Consider the following 23,164-nt stretch of genomic DNA (forward strand, 5'->3'; position numbering starts at 1 on the left):
ATTATTTGAAAAGAAAGGACATTTGGTAGATTAATGTTGGTTGAAATGAAAAGGAAGGAAGGATAGCGAGAGCTGTTCGGAATGTTACTTGGCACTCTATGCGAACGATAGATCGTTGAACGTTTCGTGTTTCAATTTATCAGGTATCACTTCGAACGGTTATGGTTGTGCAAGGCCAGGAAGGCCGGGAGTCTACACGAAGGTTCATCACTATCTTCCTTGGATCCAGCACACGATATCCAGAGAGGACATCCGATCTATGATGGTATCCTGCAAAGGCCATCGATGCCCTTTGGGCGAATGCCTGCCGAAATCTCGGGTGTGCAATGGCTACTTGGAATGCTCGGATGGCAGCGACGAGCGTAATTGTCCGGTTAATCTTTAATGAACAAAGACTGATCGTACTTGTAGTTGACTCGTTACGAATTTATGTGCTCGGCTCAACGAACAAAGAAAATCGAGTTTTACACGTTCGCTGCCAACGTAGCATACTAACTTTTTAATGCTACTTAACACTATTTTCTGAAGATTTGTTCGCATTCTGAGTATAGTCTGCATAATTGTATTATTCCCACAAGTTAGTGGGCTCACTTAAAAATTCTTAATTCTGTTTAACGCCTGCTGAAAAAGGCAACGAACTGATTCTAAACAAAATGGTGGTAGCGAACGTGCCGACTGCAACGAAAACGCAAAAGTAGAGTTCGATGGACGGTTTTACCTGACGGTAAGAAGGATGTTGCAACTAACGAACAGTTCTGTATAGTATTAAATATTCGTTGAATTAATGTATGTGCAATACCTAGTTACGAATTGAAAGAAGAAGCTAAACGTTGAAGAGTGTATCGGGTGATAAGGCGACTTTTTAACGATTTATATACTCTTCTACGCGGTTACCTTTGCATTTGATCGTTAATATTAACGCGTTCGAGTAGCGGACAGAGTATCGACTAATGTCGACCCGTAGGAGACTAGCTTGCAGCATTGCTTGTTCGACGATGATGCAAATAGTCGCGGAGAATTGTATTTCCGAGCCACAGAAGTGACTCCGAAATACTTGACGTAGAAATATTCCAGACGAGCCTGGCATTTTGATTCTTTGTCGCGGCAAAACGAATCACTAGGCCACGCATATCGTGCTATTACCAATTTAAGTTTCCCCTAAGTTCGACAAACGAAATATGTATATATCGTGTCTAATGTATTATGTAAAAAGAACCCGATGCTAATAAATAAGAATTTTTACATAATTAATTACAAGCGTTTATAGTGTATCAAAATTATCAGAATGAAAGGTTAATGTCAGGCGAATAACGTTATCGAAGTGTGTGAATTTGAAGCCTGAAAAGATTCATGATGGCGTTACATTGTTGATGTATTTCTCAGAAGAACGAGTAATAACGTTACAAGCATATTATAGACGGTATATCATTTCATTTTATTAGGACAATTAGAAATAGCACTGAAAATCATATTTGGAAATAAATATTGATTATTCTCGATACAATACTCTATCGATATTAAAAATGAAAGCTGTTAGAAGTCTACTGTGTTAAGAACAGTACGATCCTCGGGTGTGAAACAACATCAGTCAATGAATTTGTCGTTCCGCCGCGAAACGGGTTTAGTACCAGACAAACGATAGATAAATGAAATCGGACCGTTCGAGTTTCCCCTTACCATCCGCTCGTTAAAAAAGGATCGAACTGTTTGAATCCATTGTTAATCCTAAAACGATCTCGTTACTCTATATCGTGCCGCTTTTAAGTAGAGCGCTAGTTATTACATTATACCTACGATTAGCACAATATACCAAGTGGTAAAAATCACAATGTAATTTACGTCACGTTCAAACAGCACGCTTTTTTTTGATGTTCAGTCCTCAGGTTTCACAACATTCGCCTCCATCATTGTTCGCGATACCTTCCGTCTCCTTAACCGGTGGACCGTCAAGACTTTTGCACAACCATTTTGATCATTTCACACACATAATCCAATGTGCACGTCAAGAACCCCGAACATTCTCGGCTTAATCAATCGTTCAGCAGATTACGTTCCAGTTACCTGGCCAAGGTGATCAAGCAGCAATATCCAACTATCATTCATCTTGCCACTATTTCAACAAGTAATCGATCTCTTACTACCTCGGTGAAAATTTGATAGTTCACGAGTCTCTTCTCAAGGAAGCGTCCTTGGCCAACCAACTAACATCCGTTTTAATCAGAAATGAAATTCGATTACTCTATTTACAGACCACAGATACACGTAAACTCGGAAGACTCCTGAACCGAAGTAACTTACCCTTAAGGGTAGAAATCACTAGAATTTAGAGCGACAGGATCGAATTTTGACGGAACTGTTAATTAGATCGTGGTGAATAGTCTTTGTTGCAAAAGTCAAGAGGCGATATATCCAACTATTGATATGACGTCCCCTAAACGCTTCAGAAATAGCTCCGAAATGCTTTCCAATTCTATTCTCTCCGGGCGATACTCGCTCTGATCACCCGCTTAGGAAAAACGAAAACGAGAAAAACAAAAATGGAGTCGAGCGGCAATTCCTTGGCGAGTCATCTCGACGACCGGTTTGGGCAAAAGTTCGATCACGTTAGAAAAACGGTGTAAATGTATAAAAGTGCGGTCCGAAGGTAGCAAAACTTTTGTCCATACCTATGTACTCTGTAATCCGACCTACAGTCCGTCTCCCTGCCTCAGCACCGAACGTGCGAACCGAAACGGTTTCGTGGGGGATGCCGGAATTCCATCTACATGTACCAACGAATCACAACCACTAGAGATCTAATTAATCCTATATTACAAAATATCATGTCGCAGATTACCGGGACGGTCGTAACCGCGTATTCAAATTCCGTGAGCGCGTAATCGTTTGGATCCGTGCATGAATCGTTTAACCTGTTATTGTGAATGACATTTTTCTTCCTTTCAATTTTCGCCTGAACCGGAGTCGATGATCTCCACGAAATGCACAACGTTTACAATCGAACGAGATGGGACTGTGTGGACACGTTGTTTAGTGAAATTGTCTAATCGAACACACCGTGCCTAATCGAACGTCCGCCGAGCAGACACGGGGGACTCTATGCCGCACGGATGAGTCTATTCCGATGCTAATTCGTCGCCCCCTCTCCTGGTTCGCCTTAAATTAATTTGAAGAAGCAATAAATAAAAAATCGATGAATCCTCTGAAGACGATACCTCTAATGAGCCGTACTCTTAATCGGATAGTTAGTTTAGGCTATGAATGCTGTTGAACCGCCCGGCGACCTTAGCCGAGCGAGTCGATTGCGATCGTCGAGAGACCTTTTGGACTGACCGTGGTCTTGAACTGCTCCGGTACAGGATACTCGACCTACAATCATCGAAAAATAATGTACAAACGTGCTGGATTATCTCCGATACGGTCCAGGAATTTTGTCGTATAAAGGACTCACGTAATCTCCGTTTCCTTTCGGCACCATAACGTTCATCTCGCTAGACTTGCTGCTGATCAATTCAACGTCCAACGAATCCGAGCTTAGGTACATCTGGCAACCGTCGGTTTTATCGATGGAGATGGTGGGTACCTTTCCTAATACCTACGATTAAACAAAGAGAGAATAGATTCAGTGTAGATACTTGGAATATGAGAATTCTATTTCATTTTTTTTTTTAACAATGAAATGATAGCTTAGGTCTTAAATAATGAAAAAAAAATGAACTATGCACTGATCTTTCGTTGTGTACATAATTATATGTATGTTCGCCACCTCGCGAATTAAATGAATATATAAAATACATAAATGAGAGAATCATAATTCCTTGAAGCAATTTAAACTAACAGGAGTTAGATGGACAACTATATCTGTTCTTAAGAGTTTTAGTAAGCAAAATATTCCAATATCCCGACAATTGAAAATTCTAGTAATAACATTATTTTCCGTGCCATCCTGTAAGCAACATCGATAAATTCTCGTTCTCTATCGACGAACAACTGCAGGTCGCGGTTTCTCTCGATTTTTCACGGTTTCACGGGGTACAGGCTCCTGAATAATAACAATAGGCACGAATCGATGACTTTTTAAAACCTATGGTCCCGACCTAGCCATTTCCAGACAGGATGCAGTGGCAGTTCGGTAAAATTTCACGCCGCCTCGCAACGTCCACAATTTGCACCCTGCTTATTCCCTTTCCGAGGTAGCCTAACCGCTTCGCGAAAATCCCATTAACCAATACGATTTCCAGGCGGAAATCTGGAGCCAGTGCAAATGGTCTGCGAAGTCGACTGGATGGAATGCCCGAAAGCGATCGCGAATTACGTTTGGAGCGAGATCGTAACCGATGTCGTCGACTGCTTGACCCAGGGGATCATTCTAAAGGCACATTATTTTTTCCGTTTAATCACCTGCTAAAAATCTTAGATCTTGTTGAAACCAATCGGACATCTTCTACGTAATTGTTAAAAATTCAGAACAAGCGTCGAGTCCAGGGATTCGAGAACATGAACGAGTCTGCTTATTAAAACAGCCTAATAAATCTCCTTGTCACGTTTAAACGAGATGCGAATTTTTAACAGTAATAAGGAAGGTATCTGTTTGAAAACTCAAACTATGGTAACCCGAGTGGGTCATTTTTACTCCCGCGATTAACCGAATTTTAAATCAATTTTTTAAGTAGTCCCATCCAGTTAGAAAATGAAATGTAATTGATGTTCGAAGGTCGTCTGCACGTTCCTCGCTTGTACCATATTACTCCGTGTGATACACTTGAAAGCGAAACGGTTGGGCGGGGTTCTGGACGATAAAAAGATCCTGAACAAGGTCGGATACAAGATAGAAGACCTCGAGCTGAAAGTGAGCATACTAACGTACAAAATGCAGTACGGCTCGTGGCCTATGCCCCACCAAATACAGAAGCCGAGCTTCAAGAAACATTTCCAAAATCTTCGTTTGACCCTGTCGAACACCAACGACCGCACCGACTGGATAAAACGCGTGTTTCTGAGGTATCCTAAATATTTATAATTTCAATATTAACCCTCGGATAACGGAACTTGGGTGCGTTTCGACCAAGAAATAGTAATCAATAGGGGGGCCAGTGAAGCGACAGCGAGAAAGAAGTTGCCCAGGGGTGCCCTAGTGCATATCATTAGATATTGTACTAGATTGGATAAGAAGATGACCACTGATCTCAAAGAAAAAGGTTTATAAATATGAAAGAAAAATGTTGTACATACAGATTTGAATGGATGTAATCAGGGCTGCCACGAAATCGTCAAAAGCATCCGTGTTGCGAGGATTAATACAATGATCTATCTATAGTATCGTTGCTACCATTTGGGTAATAAGCATCACTGTTTTCAGCCCCAGAAGAGACGAGTCGTTCATTTCGTATCCAAAAGGAAATTATTATCCCTCTGAACACCATTTAACGGAGCTGTTCGATGCGAAAAAGAAATCCTTTTATCCCTACCTCAGACGCAACACTTTACCTCTAGAACCGATCAGTAGATCTTCAAAAAGCGACAGCGATGGATCCCTACAGTACAATCACAGCGCAAACTTCCATACTGCTCGCTTTCGTTATCCTCACTCAGTTCTTGGCTCTTAAAATCTGCTCGATGGTCCTCCGAATTTGTACAGAATCGTTTAAAAGACTTGCAAAACAATTAATATAGTATTACGTGATCACTAGACTGCGGGTCATTATGCAAAATAAAAAAATATTCTTAAATTCTTTTAATCTACCTCTTCTTTTTTGTACCGTTACAAATTTTATTAGTAGATGATGAATTATATACCGTATATGCGTTACGTATGATAAAATAATTTCAAGAAGTGTGTTTACAAGGAGAAAATACTGTAACATTAAAAAAACTTTGATACTGACTGAGGAGATTTAGGACTGCGTACAGTATGGAAGACGCAACCACATTTGTCCGACATGATTTTTACAAGCATCATGGATGTTTTAATGCTTGCAGCATAAATTCCTCCGTGTTTAAGAGGACAGCCGGTCGAAGACGACGCAAAGTGTCGAAAAGCGAAAATTTCGATGTACAGAACAAAACTGTGACCTCAAACCCGATCCCCCAGCGAAACAGAAACAGCAAATCGACGAGCAAGCTAGGCAACAAATCAAGACCCCCTAAACCTGAGAGAGCGACTACGCCTTGCAAGAAATTCACGAGAACTATGGACGAGTGCAAACGATTCTTGCAAGAGCTACACGAGAGCAATAAAAATTTCGGACTGGTCTGCAGCTCTCTGGAAAGCAGCAACGAGTCCTCGATAAAGAATAACTGGTCGGAGTTGCAGGTAATAATATAAATATGGATTTTCAGTCCAGTCCTATAGACGAGTTACACAGGCTCACTTATATTGCAGCAGGAAAAATATATTCGACAAGAGGACACACCTAGCGTGAGTGAAAAATCGAGAGAAAACCCGGCGAAAAAGACACCATGGAAACAAAGAACAGGTATGAAAGGAAAGGACTCGAGACAGCAGAATAAGGAAAATTGTTTGGAGCAGCCGACTGTAGTTCGTGCAGTCACGAAGCTGAACGATAACCGTCTGGTGCCCTCAAAAATGAACACAACGTTCTGCAACGAAGTGTTTCCTCGGCAATCCTCGCACGTCTCGCAACCGTGTGAACGTCAGATGTTCGTAGAAACATCCCAGGAGGCGTTGTACCAAGTGAAGAAGAAGCTGGAGAGTTTGCACAACGTGCTGCGAACGTATGACGTACAAAATTCTGGGACGAAAGGAGCGGAAAAGCCACAGGATAGTGAAAATATAATGAACAACGCTCCTAACAAAAAGACTGTGTCAATTAAAACGGAAAGTAACAATTGGAACGACAAGAAAAAGAACAGAGTTAGCTTCGATACTGTCAGCAGAAAGCACTTCGATGACATACACCGAACTGTCTACATCAGTTCTGAGCAATATGACAGCGATGAAACAGGCAGGAGTTCTGATGTATCTGTTCGAAGCTATTCCCAAGTGCTCAGCACTTACTATTCGAACAATGTCAACGATCTTTATTGTTCGCTTCCGAAGCAAACAGAAAATCAAATGCATTCCTTGAACAATCAGAGGTCATATACAATCGACACGAGGGGATATTCTTCTATTAGGTATGACAAAATTCCAGAGAGAATATGTTACACTATCTCGTCTGATTTCTTTGATAACGAGAACAGCACCAGAGGAACAGCTGTAACAAGTAATTTTACATTACCAGACTTATACATTGAAAATACTCAGACACGGTCGTTCGATTGCTTGGATAGGCAGACCGTACCAATGGACACTGATGAAGATTTGTTAATAACGTCGCCAACCTCAAGTCACACAGAGATATCGAAGGGAAGTGAATCGGATGATAAATCTACAGCAGTGTTGCTTCAAGAGGCATTGCAAATCAAAAGGGCATTGCTGACACGCGTAGAACTGGAAAAGATATGCTACGTGGACGAGAAGAGAGAAAACACGGAGAGGGAATGTATGTCAGAGTACAGCAAGTGTTCATACGTTAACAATAACCTTCAATCTAAACTGTTGGATATCATATCGGAGGAACAATCAATTAGCAGCTCCACAGATAGAAGTAGTCGGACTTACATGTTTCTCAACATAAAGCAAGGCAAACAATTAGCTCATTCTTCGACGTTCAGCAACAATGTAAGGAACTTCATGCATGAAAATCAGATTACAGATCAGACCGTAAATAAAGAAAGTATTGAATCTAATCGCAATCTTGCTTCTGCCTCTGAATATTTCAGTTTCAGTAATGTAATGCAGGAAAACAATGAAGCAAATCTGAACCAAGCATCTATGTCAGAATACAAGAGTTTCCATGAAACTAAATCTACTAAATCTTCGGAAATGGAGTCGGATAATTTACATGCAAAACATCAAAGTTACGCCTCAGGGTTGTCAGACGAGAAGCACGAAAATATGAAATCTACAAGCTGCTCAAGGAATGTAAATAACGAGGAGAAGCCTGAAACAAACTTCATACGTATAACCAACGTAAACGAGCTTGCGAACCGCGACGATAGCAGCACAGAGATATTTTCACAAAACCTGAATGAGTCCCTCATAGATGAACCAAATTCGAACTTGAACAAAAACGAAGGATGCAATTTTCTGGATTCGGACATTGCAGACCAACGTACAAACGTTGTCTTTACTAAAGATGTAGGCAACTTGGTAAGCACAAAATTAAATATGTCACAGAATCAGAAATTCAGCGAAGAGAACGAAAATTTGATGCGTAGACCAAATTTGAGTTTGAAAAGGCACCCTGGCGCTTGTTCACTAATAGAACGAACGTTGGTAACAGAAAATGTGGATACAATGGAAGTGCACACGGTGATAAACGTTACAGATACAATGTATGAATTATCAGCTTCTGAGAGCAAAGAAAATTCTATTGAGGTTAACCTACAAAATTCGATGAGCGTAAATCATTCAAACGATTGTAACATTCCAGAACCTCTGTCTACGACAGCACTGACTAATAAATCAATGGACGAAAAGGAGTTAAATCTAAATTGGTCTACTCTTAAGGACAACTACGTCGACGAGAACAATGTACAAACTGCTTCAACAAACACTATAACTCTTCAGCAATATGATTACATGGAAGCGGAAAGTCGTAAAAAAGAGACGTGCAATAAAACTACAACTGTAGTAGAATACGGAAGCTCGCAAGGTCATTATGATGGAGATAGTAAATTCAAGAACAAAAAAGATAATTCAGTTGTACGAAATTCATTTGCAAACCTGGATAACAAGGAGATAAATAATCAGGCAGATCTATATAAATCTTATTCCAACCTCATTTCTCCGCAGAGCAGTATGTACTTTACAGATGAAGCTTCGAGCTCTGGTATAAAATTAAACAATACAAACTCAAAGAATATAGAAACTGATGTACGCTCGACTTCAGAGATAGAAAAAGCTAGCAAAGAGCAACGCTACCATGAGGAAAATTTAAAAGACACAGAAAAGGCTGATTTGTTATTTATCTCCATGTCAAATAATACTACCAATAAAATCGAAACAAAGTCCTACGTTAAAATTACAAATAACGAAATTAGTGTTGATAAAACTAATAAAGAGAACGTGCCTTCTGAAAATGATATAAGCAGAAATATTAATATACAAACAGTTAACAAAACAGAAGAAACAGTGAAAGAAGAGGAAACTTCTAAAAATGAAATTTCAATATCATACGATAATATGGACAATGAATCTTTGGTACCAAAAACAAGTATAAAACTCAATGGTGAAGAACAATCTAATTCATCTGGAAACAAAACAAACATAATAAATGTGGATCAAACTACAGCTTTATCAGATGTATCTCCGCATCAGGTTTCTCCGAGGAACGCAAACGAGAATCTAACGCTAAAAAAAGTTAATACGACAATGCAGTCAAGAAGTCAAGAAAACTATACTCCAAAGTCTGAAGTATTAAAGAAGTCGGCTGTTTCGCAAAATCCAAAAAATTTAAAATCTAATTCGACAAATGCTGCTCACGCTAGAACCGAGCATAGATCATCGCCGATCCAGTTGAAAACTAGAGATCTGTCCGCTGAACCTAAACGTAATACGGACCATACTTTTAAGTTAGATAAAAAGAGATCACAATCGCAAATAAGTTTTCGCTCAAACGCATCGTCGAGTAATGCGAACTCTGTAAATTGCACCCAGTCACTCGATACTAGATTGAAATTGAAGAATCAAGCGAAGCCGTTAACACCAGTACCGAAAACTTCTTCACGATCGTGCATACCAATTTTAAAAAGCAGGCTGGAAGGAGCTCGAAAAACTGAAAATGAGTCGAGACATAGAAGTCCGGTGAGAGGACCGTTGACAATGGCGATGTTCTGGGGAGACAATTTATCTAGTAAGAGCCATTACGCGACGGAAGAAAGTCTAAAATTGGAAGGGACATCGGAAATCAATGATCAGTGTGTGAAGGAAGGAAGAAGATGTGTCAAAAACGCAAACGATACTGCGTCGTCGCGTGTACCAGAAAGTGCAATTGAAAATACCGATAGCAAAATCGCTGCGCAAGAGCAAATGGTAATCTACGTTAACATATTCACAAAATATGATCACAACGCAACGAAAATAGTAGATCCTAACAAATTTTTAGAATATATCAAAGACAGAGAGACGAATACGCGAAAAGGAACTGCTGACATCGAGTCCAATACAAAAGATGAAGATCTCGCAGCAGACACAGTCGAAAAGAAACAAAGTGCAATGCACAAAATTGTTACTATCGTTTCTTCAGTCATAAATGGTAACGAGTTGGGTCAGAATCGATCAGTTGATTTAACTGCATCGAAAGCGAACAGTGAATCATTAACAAATAGTTTATCAAACGCAAAATTAAAAAATTTATGCTTTCTTTCTGTGGAGCAAAGAGAAATTGATGTTACTGCTAAACCATCGGTAACCGACACGAGCACGTCCATCACGGACTTAGAAAATGTTTCGAGAACATCGGAAAGCGTGCTGAATAAATTCCAAATATGTGGCACACCCAAAGAATTGAGCAACGATGAATACGTAGCATTACTTGAAATTCTCTATCAAGAACCAAATTTGGCGCATCTACAAGAATTGCAAAATGTCTGCAAGAGACTTGTATCCGAGCGTTAAAAATCCAGCAAACCGTCGATCAAAGATATTGCTTAATATCTGTATCCATTAAATTCATAAATAATGGTCGCAGGCATACTTTTTATATATCGTGCTTTTATTTTCTAATATAAGATGAACACTCCATGTAATTATGTTGTGTATATATGATCAAATTTGGAAATGAATATACTTTTTGTATTTTTGACGAAGATATAGAAATTTATTTTCAAGTGTACGGTGACATTTAAAAAAAACTCACCTGCATTTGAACGCTCTGGCAGTTGACGAATTCGATGCTCGACACGAGAGAGTCAAAAACAACGGATGATTTGCGACATGAGTCCATCACGACAGAGTTTACTTTGCCTTTAACAACTAAGGTACTATCCTGACATCGGAACATGTAGATGACGTTGTTCATCTCCACATTTTCAACGAGCAGATCTTTGTTTCCTTTGTGATATTCCTACAATGAAAAATTACGTGTACATTCAAACTAAATGAAACTGTATGTACAAGATACATCAACTATTGTGAATTGTAATACATATCGTATTCTCTTCCACTCGCAAACATAGTATGTACATATATATATATATTATAAACATGTTGGTAATTACTCCGATTTCGGCATATCAGTTTCGCTTGAAACAGCGATCTCATTAGATTTTTTAGTAGTACTTACTATGAGCCATTTCTTTCCGTCTCTAGTGAATACTGGTGGTTTGTCAATTGGAGCATTTGCTGGTGGTATTGTCTTCAATGGCACCGCATTACCGACTACTGGGGCCTTAAATGGTGCTGGACCAGTCCTCAGTGAGGGGTTTTTATGCGTTTGCATTTCAGAAGTTACTTTCTTCAAATCTGTTAAATGAAACGTCACTTTATCAATTTGAGCAACTAAAATATTAACATTCCAACAATTGTGTTGTATTTACTCTTCGTAATATTTTCTCCCTGATTGATTTCCGCGAAAAGGGCGCTTCTGTCATCGGCAGTACTGACGGGCGCCACATCCCCAATAGGCATGCATGGCGGTGGAGGTGGTGGTATACCAGCCGGTACAGAGCCAGTTTTTGCCCACACCAAGCCTGTTGTGTGATGTTGACGTACGTATTGCTGAAGATCGCTTAACGTTTGTACCCAAGCCTTGCACCATTCTGCGTGCACTTTATCTCTGAAAATATAAAAGACACGAAAATATAAAATGAACTCTACATCGGTGGTCATTTGATCCCTATTGTCCTTGGTGACTTAAACTCTGCATCAGTTACCAACAAACTCTTCTTTACAAACGCAAGTTACACTTTACAAAGACAATTATGATAACTACACTGCGGATCTTTATGCAAAATAAAAGTGTTCTAAGCTCATTGTGAGACACAGAAATTAGACAATAGTGACGAGAAGTCTTTTAACCATTTTGATGAGTTGAAAACAGAGTAATAATACTCTTAGACTCTTCTAATATCTTCACAGTTGTTGTATTCCATTCTTGTTATAAATACACAAAATCCACAGTCTAATGATATCATTCAATTCTTTATGGCCATGCGTAAAGCCGACTTACTTTTCTTTCCAGTCTTTTAATACACGATTAGAATAAAACTGTCCAGCGTCGTTCATCTCTTTTACATATGGTGCTGGTGTGGGTGACACGGCAACCCATCCTAGAGCCGGAATACTTTCACTAATTGCTGATAGATGATTGAAAAATGGAGAGCCTCTATTTTTCTCGCGGAACTCTTGAATCTGTTGAATTTGCGTCGAGGTGGGTGCAAGGAGAGCAACCTGTTCAGACTGGTTTGCTGGAGCTGGTCGACTTGCTGCGGTTCGAATGAATTGAAGCTGAATTCTACAAGGCAAAGTCAGGAATGGTCGATAAATTATATAAGTCTATTTAAAGTATGGAATAGTGTTGCAGTGTAACATAGAAATACTTACTGAAAAGCCTTTTCTACAAGCTTACTGTGGGTTGCCACATCGCCGCCAATTTTATTACTTAACTGCAAGTATTCACTTACAGGTCCAGCCAGGAGATCTTCATAGCCTGCGACTGACATGCTGACAATTTGATTTGATGCCGATTTAATAGGCGACTGAACAGGTGAGGCAGACTGTTCCGATGTACCGTTCTCAATTGGCTTAGACCTTCTCGGTGATGGTGTATTCGTTTGAACAGCAGTATCTTGAGTCTCAGCTATGGTACGTGCTCGTACGTTCTCCAATCGTTTGGTAACGTTTTCTAATCGATTTACTAGTTCTTCCAAATGCTCTTCCTTATCACTAGAGTCGCAGCCTTTAATGCAATACAAATTGAATGAGTTAATATGAATACAGGATAATCAAAATGATCGTTAAAAATAATAAAGACCATCGACACAAAATAATGTAACTCATTAGCTTCTCACAAAATGTTAAAAAACACATGCAAAAGAAAAGAAAGTTTCATTTTAGTACTCGTAAAATTCAAGAGAGAACAACATTATTTGGTCAGAACACAATGTATTTTGACATAGTATTCTGCAAGATCATATTGTAATGCTCTCTTAATAACTATAATACAGAATTATCTCTAAACTGAAAGGATATATTCCAGAAAGTTCGCATTTATGAAATGTAAATTAAATATAGAATGAGTGTATAAATAGTTGGATCAACATCCACAGCCATTAGATCATTATGTTGCAAGCATGTGTAATAAAAATAAATTGGTATTTTCATTGAAATACTAAAAGTGTTCGTGTACAGATTCATTCAAATAAAATTGAAGTAATGTGCAATTGATCCGAATTTTAGTATATTCATTCGGTAAACTTGTACGATAAACAATTGAATTTAAAACAATAACCAACTGAAATAATTGTTTCCGCATCCGTCTGAACCGAACAGAACACACAAAACAAAAATCGCGCTCGGTTTATCGCTCTCTATTCCTCTATTTTACCGAAAATTATTTTTATAAAGGAGACGGTTGCGGTCCGCAGCAACTCGACTTTTCAGAAGCTGGTGAAGAACTAAACCGCGGTTCTAACATTATTCAACGCGTGTATGTGCCGGCCTATTCTTAGGAAATCTGCGAAAACTGAATCGCGACCGTGAGTGTTATAAACCCAGCGTGGGTAGACACTATTTCGTCCAGTGAATCTTTCGCGGTAATTCAACAACACATTAACACAACTAAATAACAAATGTTTAAAAATCATCGGTTCGTCGCAAGAAATATTTATAAAATGTATATTTTACCGTGACGATGCAACGATACGTTGAGAAGAAAATATCAGAAATAAAAATCGCTACAATTGCTTTGTGCAACTACGTTCCTCGATTGGAAATAGTGCTTCACGCTGTACGAAGTTCATTAAATATTACAACCGATTGAAAGGTAAATAGGTCAGATGATAAAAATAGAATGACGAAGTTCGAAACAATGCGTAAAGCCTGAAAACTTGTTATACTCGCGAATGCTTCCGTCAGAACTTGGAAGCAAATAATAGTGGAGAATGTTTCCCGACATAATGCGTGTGCCTTCAGCTCATATTGCACGGACATTATTTACCATGTTGCAAAGTTACTGTAGATTGCAAAATACTGCCACATTTTCAACTTGGATCCAATTATTGTGGGGGTGCCTATATTATACTTATTTTCAAAGCATGGCGAATATTAAGAAAGAGATATATAATGTATATAAATTTAACGTATATAAAATTTAATATCTCTTTTTTAACATTGGCTATGCTTTAAAAATAAGTATAATACAGGCACCCCCACACTAATTGGGTCCCTACTTCATTTTTACTGTACATCAATATACATATTTATAACGCTTCAAATTTTAAAAAATTAGTGACCAGAATAAATACGAGAAATTCAAGAATATTACCGTGAATGCAAACAATTCTATGGCGATGCCATGATTATACAAGACGCCGGGTTAGTATGACGTAGTACAGAACGCAACAAAAGATGGAAAAGTCGAGGTATTGTCGCGCGACGACAATACGTGGTATTACGTTATATTCACAATGTTGTGGTCTATTTTTTGAAAGAAGACACCTGAAATACGCTCCGCCCCAATAGTTGTCCACCCCACTCCTGCTACTTCGGACTTGCAACATAGAAGTGAAGTGGACACAGATACGATGATGTATCGGGTGTCTTCTTTTGGAAAACAGATCGTGGTGAATAAATGCAAGGTGCATTCGATTCTAATGTGTTCGAGATTACAAAAGGAAAACGCATCGATAAAAATGGTACAAAGAAAGAAATGGATTTAGGGTGAACCCTGACCAGTGTGCACCGTCGGTCCTAGGGGGTCGAACCTCACTCGGTGCTCGTTCGCGTTTTGCGCAGCTTGCAATAAGTCAGAGAAGAATCTGTGACGTCTTAATGCTAGCTCGTCGCGGGCGACCGGTGTCGCGGGAGGTTCTTGCATTCCGCTGCACTCTTCCGAATCATGTTCGCCGTCATCCTCTTCCGACAGCCAGCGAGGCACCGACGAAGCTGCGCACCATACGCCCCAACAACATTCACATTTTATTACATGGAAGCTTCCATACTCCATTAACCGGGGACAACGATCTAACAGTCAGATACGAACTGGTCGAGTTAACTCGTCGCTGGAAAATGCTTCTGCAACATGCTCGCCGGAGCTAACTCGTCGTTCGAAAATACTTTTGCAACCGCCTGTAGGATGCGTCGACGCGGTACGGGATTGTACAGATGTCATTCGTATGCTAAAAATCGATACGTCATTTATTTTTTATTGTCGCCGCGTGAGCGCAATATCTATCGATATATTTCTCCGATGTCCTTTGTCTCCAATTGATGGAACCATGTCACTGTCGCCGGTCACTGATGATACAATATTTTACAGTTAGACCGTTTGTTTGCTTGTACAACATTGAGCTTTGTATTTGGTCGTTGCGTATGAAATGACCGATTTCAAAATGCAAATTTTATGAAGTGCTTTAATCAAGAAATACTATTATTGTCTGCAATTTTATTGTACATATCATTTGGAGGTACAATCTTTTTATCTTCAGTTACTATTAACGTAAGCTAAGGGACCCAGTTACTGTGGAGGGTGCCAATCGCTGTGCCTATATTAATTATACTTATTTTTAAAGCATAATGAATACTAAAAAAGAGATGTATAACATATATATTAACTGATTTTAATGAAAAAATTTAATATCTCCTTTTCAATATTCATTATGCTTTAAAAATAGGTATAATTAATATAGGCACAGTAATTGGCGCACCCCCAGTAACTGGGCCCCTTACGATGTTTAGTCAACATATGGTAGTAAATGATACCGTTGGTCAGCGATAAAAAGGAGCTCAAAAATATGGATGACAATCTAATAAATGAGGAAGGTGAACAATAAAAAAATTCCGTTTTTACTATATTATAATCGAAAAACTCGTCGTATTTCTTACAGAATATGACGACCACAATGATGCTTACTTTAATCAATAAGTTTTATTTGGAGAAGACTGTTAAAGTTACGGATCGGACATTTCATATGCAAAAATCTAATATTTACCACGAGCGTGACGAGTCAACTCTAACTTGGTCGCAGATTGTACCTAAGGTAGATGAATTTCCCCGGTTAACAGATTGAATATAATTTTCACGTTTCTTATTAAAAACAATCAAGTCGAGGGAAAAAATCATTTTGGCAGACTATGATTGTCTAATTAAAATCTAGTCAAAACGATCTAATTAAAATAAATTATAAAATACAAACTTTGACGAATTCCAATTTTATTTTGGAAAGATAATGTTACTTCGTAAGAAATCGTAAAAAAACTGTGTAAACAGGTGACAAATCTAGTGGAAAATGGAAGCGAAGTCTGTTATTTGTAAACTCTAGAAATCCCCTCTTCGTCGATCCGATTGTACGGTTCGTAACATAAAGAAAAAGACAGTATGTAAACACGACGAGCTTTCGTACAGATCTACGGTCAGTTACGAAAATAACGCAAGTCTTATAACCAATGTCGCCAGATCAAGACTTGTTCTAATTTCCCCTTCTACCGCGCTATTCCCCCACGTTTCCCTGTCACGGTCACGTGACGCGTTTTGTCTCTGTCGTGCATACTCCGGTACTTGCAGAGAGGGGGTAACTCTTTTCCCCTCGATGCATGCTTCCTCCCCTCATCTGGCGACACTGCTCCAGATATTAACATTAGAAATACCAAATAATAAATACGTTTAATCGCTTTATAATAATGACAAAACTGCATCTATTCAGACTTTATACGATTTCCATTGTAACATGCGTTTCGAGAAGCTCATTCGAAAACATTTTTTTTTCAACAATTGTAAATAACCACTCATCTTGATTGATTCGGTAGTTCTAATGTTACAACATCCCCTTCTGCTTTCAATGAACTCTGACTACACGACGCAATTTAATTAAAAGCATAATAGGGTAAGGGACACAATTACTGTGCCTATAACAATTATACAGTCAAACCTGTTTTTGTGCGGTCCTTTTCTATGTGATTTTTTTCGTGCGGTATATGAATACCAACGGTGTTGGCATTATAACACCCTTGTAATGTTCTTATCACAAGAAGATGCGCGTTTTGGACTACGACGAGTAGTATTGAATTATGTGCATTTTGAAAATTTCTCCATGTTGAAAATGAGAAATTCAATTTTTTAAAAATATTTCTAAGTGCAATTTAATTATTTATTTTGTTTTCTAATTGACCTATTTTCTAAGTGAGACTCTTTTTATGCGGTCCCTCTCCACCGCATAAAAAAAATTTTCTTTAATATGTTGTACAAAATTACTTTGTTATAGCTGTTTACGAAGTTTCTGAATATTTTTTTGTGCGGTTTCTTTTATTCGGTCCCTATCTACCGCACAATAGCAGGTTTGATTGTACCTATTTTTAAAGCATAATGAATATTAAAAAAGAGATATTAACTGATTTTAATGAAAAAATTATGCTGTAAAAATACTTATAATTAATACAGGCGCTGTAATTGGTACTCCCACGGTGAATGGGTCCCTTACCCTAGTGAATGTTAAAATGGATGCTCAGAAACGTCGAGGGAAATTGCGTATTGAGAGTAGTTGGCGAAAACAGAATGTAAACATTGCGTAAGTGAAAATATACCTGGCGGCGGTTTTTTATTTGTGTTGCTGTCGTTCGGACAGGCTTCGAACACGGAGTCGTCGCCTTCTTCTTCCGGGCCGTCGTCGATCGTTCTCTCGATGTACGCGGCGGAGGAATCGTAGATGTTCGTTTTGACGGTGTTAGGAACACCGGCGTTTAGTATCGCAGTCATCACTCCACCGCCGCCGCTCATGCTTATACTGTCGCTCGCATCCACATCTAGGTTTCCGGTTTCGTCCTGAGCCGCGCTCGCTCGCCTTATCTTATCCCCTTTCGTACGATCGTCCCCGTTCTCGTCGTGACAATGCTTGCCGTTCGATTCCGCTATCGATTCGTTCCGCGATCGGGACGAATCGTTGGCTTCGTCCCGTTTACCGGAAGGCAACGGACTCTTGACGGTCAAGTCGTCGACCACTTCCGCGGAACAGTTCTCCATCGACGGGGAAACTTTCTCCGACCTCTGCACGTCGCCGTTCAATTTCTCGCCCTTACCGAGGTGTCTCTTCTCGTCGAGCACCGTCGTCGAATCGACGGGAACTATCTGCGAGTCGGTTGCTTTCTGACTTTGCTTCGTCACCTCGCTGCCCGACTTCTCCTTCCTCGAGCTCTTGTTGCACACGCAGCATTTAAACATCGTCAATATCGATTATGGATTTCCGTTGTGTCAGCAATAAACACTTTCTGCCGGTTTTCGACCGAAATACGGTTCCTCTTTTCTTTTTTTCTTCGTACTTTTTATGTACCAACTATAGATCCGTTCGTATCAGTATCGATCGATCTACTACGTCTGTCAAAAATCACTCACACGTTCTCCGATTCAACAGGATATAAGCTCGGAACTGTGTACACGACTACAGTAATAACAATTATAACTATATCGATGGAAATCGGTATTGCGTTACGAAGTCCACGGTTGCAGCTTATTTTTAACAGTTAATATACGTTTCCCAACGATTCGTTGTATTCGAAATTATCGGTAGTAATAACGACGAGTAACAATGCTTCAATATATTTGGCTAAGTACACCATTAACCCCTCACAGCCGATCTACCCAGCATATTTTAATTTGAGCACACGTTCCGGTAGCTCTTTCCGGGCGGCGGAACTAGACGATCGAATACTCTATGCCAGCCGGATTTCCCACGGGAATCGGGCAGTATAAATTACTCAGCACACAAACGTATTTCAATTACGTTCAGTCACAGCCGGTTTCTGTATTTACGGTCGGGCTGACATCGTAAACTTCGAATTAACGAAACAATGATAAGGTTAGCAATCGATGCCTCTATTATTTCCATTATTCGATATGAACATCAATTGTTATTCGTCAACGCGTATCGACGAAACCAAGCTCAATACAACAGAGATAAAATATATCTACGCAACTTTCGTTTGTTTTTCCGTCTCAACAATTCAGTTCCGCTCCTTTGTAACCATGAAACAACAGGTTCAACAACACTATAATAATATTTGACAGCGTAACGACAGGCGTAATAACAAAAATCACTTTCGATGGACCTCCGGCTAACCAAGATCCGTAACGTGTTTTCCCCGCGAAATTCTCTGTTGATGGCGCGATGATCGATTCTAACTACGCCCAGGTTTTCGAGATTAGTCCGGCAAAACTGTGTACGAAACGAATGACCATAGACTCGACACTTTCACAGATTATTTTCTTTTTGTTCCGGGACAATATTTTTCGTTCTCTGTATTCGTACGGGTTCCAATTACGATCAATGGGGAAACGCAGGCGAGACGAATTTTGCGTCGGAAAGCAAACACACGCCCTTTCCTAACCGGAACGATACGTCTCTGTGACTATATAAGGTACGTTTGTCATGCTCGTACAGAAAACGACGATTCGATGATTCGCGGAGGCTCGATAGACAAACGCGTAGAAATATATATATCACATCATATTCCATTCAGTAATTAGATGTGAACGTATAAGAATGCGACGATCAACGAGCATACCAGTGAATGAATAAACCGACCATCAGAGAAATTTCGTATGAATCACTTCTGGCAATTGTAAACAACGTGATTGATTATGTAAATGAGCATCGTTGCGGGGGACGATTCTTGTACTCGGGCACGGGGTCAACCGTCGAGATCACTTGAAAAAATTCTCCAGCGCGCATTGAGGTTACGCACACTTCTTCGATATCAATGTAAATGTAAAATTTCAGTTGAAATATTCGCAAAATGCGCACGGTCGTGAAAGAATTCTCAAGGATTCGAGACGAACGAACGTTTGCCACTTGTTATTAGTCGATTATCGTTGACACTCGGCGGACCCGCGAATTTTCGTTAAATCTACAAACAGAACATTCTAATTGAATTACGTGCGACCCGCGAGGGTGGAGTTTGTGTCCTCAAAAACAGTCTACTTTGGAAGTAACCGGCGCAATGCTCTGCCGCTTCTGGTTTCGACCGGCACACTGCGGTGCTGCCGCAGGGTGGTCGAGACCCGAAATTGCTGCAAGTTTCTTAGGCAGGAGCCACGTGCACCAAAGGACTCTCGAAATCTGGATTTCTACCGAAATGTTAAACGCCGGGTATTGTATCGATATTTTTCGGCTCTACCTTCGAAACCCGTATCAAAACCGAAATACGAAAACGACTTCATACCACTATATGAAAATACCGGTAATTTTTTCGGCTTCTCTATAATTATAATAAAATTTATTATAATGTGCAAAGTAGTTTTGAGCACAAATTTGGAACCAGTATTATTTTATTATGTTAGCAAGTACCGAAACTGATATGAAGTATCATAGTTGCATATAATGTTGTGATGTCAATGCCAATCTTTCTTGCGGCCGCTGCGATTTCGAGGCGAAAGGAAAACCGAAGAAATAGGGTAAGGGATCCAATTACTGTGAGGGGGGGTACCAATTACTGTGCCTATATTAATTATATTTATTTTTAAAGCATAATAAATATTTAAAAAAAGATATTAACTCTTTGCACTCGAGTGGTGACTCTGAAGTGCCACTAAAAATTATTTGTGGCACTACTTCGAAGAAATTACATAAAATATTACACAATATTTGTTACATTACAGAATCTGTATTTAATAGATTACTAAACATTTAAATATTATATGTGGAAATCGGATCAGCTTCGTATGAATAAAATGAAAATACTCTAAGACGGAAGAAAAATTTAGTTTTACAATTAAAATAGCGCCGAGTGCAAAGAGTTAAATTTTGTTCATTAAAATAATTTTTCATTTAAAAATAAGTATAATTAATATAGGCACAGTAATTGGGTCCCTTACCCTACCGGTGTTTATTTCGGTTTCGGTATGCTGTAACGATTTCGGTATTATAGCGGTTTCGGTACAGCCTCGTTAGTGCAATACCGGTATCAAAATCATACCGGTTTTAAGTCCCCGCTATTAACAGGACTGTTCAACTTCAAAGAACCTTCTTTCACAGTTGTTAAATCAATTCTATGTCTCTCTCGAAAATTCACGCTTCGAGCGATAACGTTTACCAAAGAAGATATTAACGTGAGGGGGACGCGATTATTATTATTAATATTGTTGAAAATTATAATAACGCCTCAATTAAAAGCGACGTCAATTTTCCTCGCAATCGTATATGAATATATAATGATTCAAGATTTTTAAAACAAGTTTCCCAGATTAGTCATAACAGTTACGAATAACACACGAACAAACGCATACGTATTGTGACTCATGTTGTTTCCACTGTGACGATATCCAATTTTTCATTATCAGTCTTCAGACCATATATATATATAATGTATAAATAACACACCGATAATAGATAATTTATCTAATGTTCATCAGGAATGTAACCTAGATACGAAAAACTCGTACATATATGGAAAAAATATTGTAAAAAAAGAGTTGGATAATATAATATTAAAACTAATTTTGGATAATATACACGTTACAATAATAAAAATTAGTATAGTGATAAGAATCCAGGCAGATTCGTGATATTTGTTATGTCGGTATCTAACATTTACAATGGTATTATTTTAATTGCTTTGTAAAATCTCGTTAAACCTGTTCGCTTATTGTTAACGAATGATAAAATAACAATTTCTGCAATACATACATTTTATATTAGGTACCATGAAATTGTTACTCAAAGTTGATAACAAGTTTCCTTCCAAAAAAAAAAGAATCGTTTAATACTCACGATTTTTCCACATGTTTAACACTTTTTTATAAGCACCTGGCACCATTCGGGAATCATCCTCCACAACTTTACGAGCTTCGGACATTTTAATAATACTTTTCTGCATTAGTAGCTGTACGTTTCTGACTGATTAACGTAACAAAAAGACTACACAAAATGAATACGCCGATGCGATCGACGTGTAACTGATGAATGATGATAACGGACTCACTTCGTCAGCTTTCACAATGGTATTTTAATCTCGCATCAGGATCGCAGGACCGTATCGTATAACCAACATAATAGTAAAAAATCTCATCTACGAAATTTCTTGCTTTTCTCAACTTTTAATTGCACGAAAATTTCATTTACGAAACAATTAAAACTCGACATAAGAAAATCAAATATATATAACTTCTCGTAGTTTTCTGTATTGCAGGCCAAATATTCTTGTTTCAAATGTGAGAATTCATTTTTTTCGTAAAAAGAAGAACGTTTCCCCTCAATACATAAACTTATGTCATTCGTGTACACAGAAGTACGAAAATAAAAATCTTTGTGCGAATATGCAAAGAGACGTTTTGATAATTGAATTATTACTCTTAATCAGATTACTATACACATATTTATGCGATATTACAGTATATATCGAGATACATTACCAGGTGTCAAGAGTCAGGTGCACTCTAGTATGACTCACAGTTGAAACGCTGTAGGAGGCATAAACTGTATACGTATAATCGTGTTCATAACCAAACGAAACGCTTTTGTATCTTTAATTTTGACGAATTACGTTTTCAATATCTCCAAACCCGTAATAACTATACCACGCACCTCGCACATATATATACGTACCCAACATAAATGTATAAATAATACAATTTGCGGGAATGCACAAATAGTAAAATGTTTTCAGAACAGTTGATATGTACCTAGCGGCTGTGGTATGTTTTATTGCACTATTATGGAAAATGTGATTACTCACTCACCAATATGACGTCTTGCTGAAGTTCAGCACCATGTATGCTGTCACTTTATGACAATCGATTTGACAATAACACAACAAACACGATACACAAGTGATACGAATTCAGTCTGACAACATTACTACACAGACTGGGGCGTTTGCCGGATACCGGAAGTACTACTCTTTGCTATTATGAAAGCTTAGAATTCGTGACTGCACATGCGCCTGCATTCGAGC

General features: G+C 38.8%; 4 protein-coding genes across 10 annotated transcripts in view; 3 read left to right on the plus strand and 1 right to left on the minus strand.

Annotated features, from left to right (window-relative positions):
* The window catches only part of LOC143365400 (uncharacterized), a 49,409-nt gene extending 46,871 nt beyond the window's left edge, over positions 1 to 2,538 (plus strand). The window contains exon 13 of the mRNA XM_076805530.1: positions 144 to 2,538. Within this exon, the coding sequence (XP_076661645.1) occupies positions 144 to 385 (242 nt within the window). The 3' untranslated portion in view covers positions 386 to 2,538. The remainder of the gene's footprint in view (positions 1 to 143) is intronic.
* Positions 1,412 to 23,108, minus strand: Capt (adenylyl cyclase-associated protein 1). 7 transcript variants are annotated; one of them, XM_076805531.1, is made up of 9 exons: positions 17,804 to 18,508; positions 14,957 to 15,169; positions 12,608 to 12,962; positions 12,234 to 12,518; positions 11,602 to 11,840; positions 11,349 to 11,527; positions 10,923 to 11,129; positions 3,449 to 3,592; positions 1,412 to 3,366 (listed from the first exon to the last, which is right to left on the minus strand). In XM_076805531.1, the coding sequence occupies exons 1-9, from the start codon at positions 18,435 to 18,437 to the stop codon at positions 3,283 to 3,285; spliced, it is 2,340 nt and encodes a 779-aa protein (XP_076661646.1). In that variant the 5' UTR covers positions 18,438 to 18,508; the 3' UTR covers positions 1,412 to 3,282. The 7 variants fall into 7 exon arrangements, with proteins under 7 accessions (XP_076661646.1, XP_076661649.1, XP_076661651.1 ...); XM_076805534.1 differs by lacking the exons at positions 14,957 to 15,169; positions 17,804 to 18,508 and adding an exon at positions 22,950 to 23,108; XM_076805536.1 differs by lacking the exons at positions 14,957 to 15,169; positions 17,804 to 18,508 and adding an exon at positions 22,946 to 23,108.
* Positions 4,114 to 5,021, plus strand: LOC143362054 (uncharacterized). The gene is made up of 4 exons (XM_076801865.1): positions 4,114 to 4,129; positions 4,239 to 4,388; positions 4,570 to 4,580; positions 4,712 to 5,021. Exons 1-4 carry the CDS (start codon positions 4,114 to 4,116, stop codon positions 5,015 to 5,017), a joined length of 483 nt encoding a protein of 160 aa, XP_076657980.1. The 3' UTR covers positions 5,018 to 5,021.
* Positions 6,467 to 10,681, plus strand: LOC143362059 (uncharacterized). Its single transcript, XM_076801880.1, has one exon. It carries the CDS (start codon positions 6,476 to 6,478, stop codon positions 10,679 to 10,681), a length of 4,206 nt encoding a protein of 1,401 aa, XP_076657995.1. The 5' UTR covers positions 6,467 to 6,475.
* Positions 23,109 to 23,164: the final 56 nt, after the last annotated feature.

The sequence above is a fragment of the Halictus rubicundus genome, chromosome 2, assembly GCF_050948215.1.
Source record: "Halictus rubicundus isolate RS-2024b chromosome 2, iyHalRubi1_principal, whole genome shotgun sequence".
NCBI lineage: Eukaryota > Metazoa > Arthropoda > Insecta > Hymenoptera > Halictidae > Halictus > Halictus rubicundus.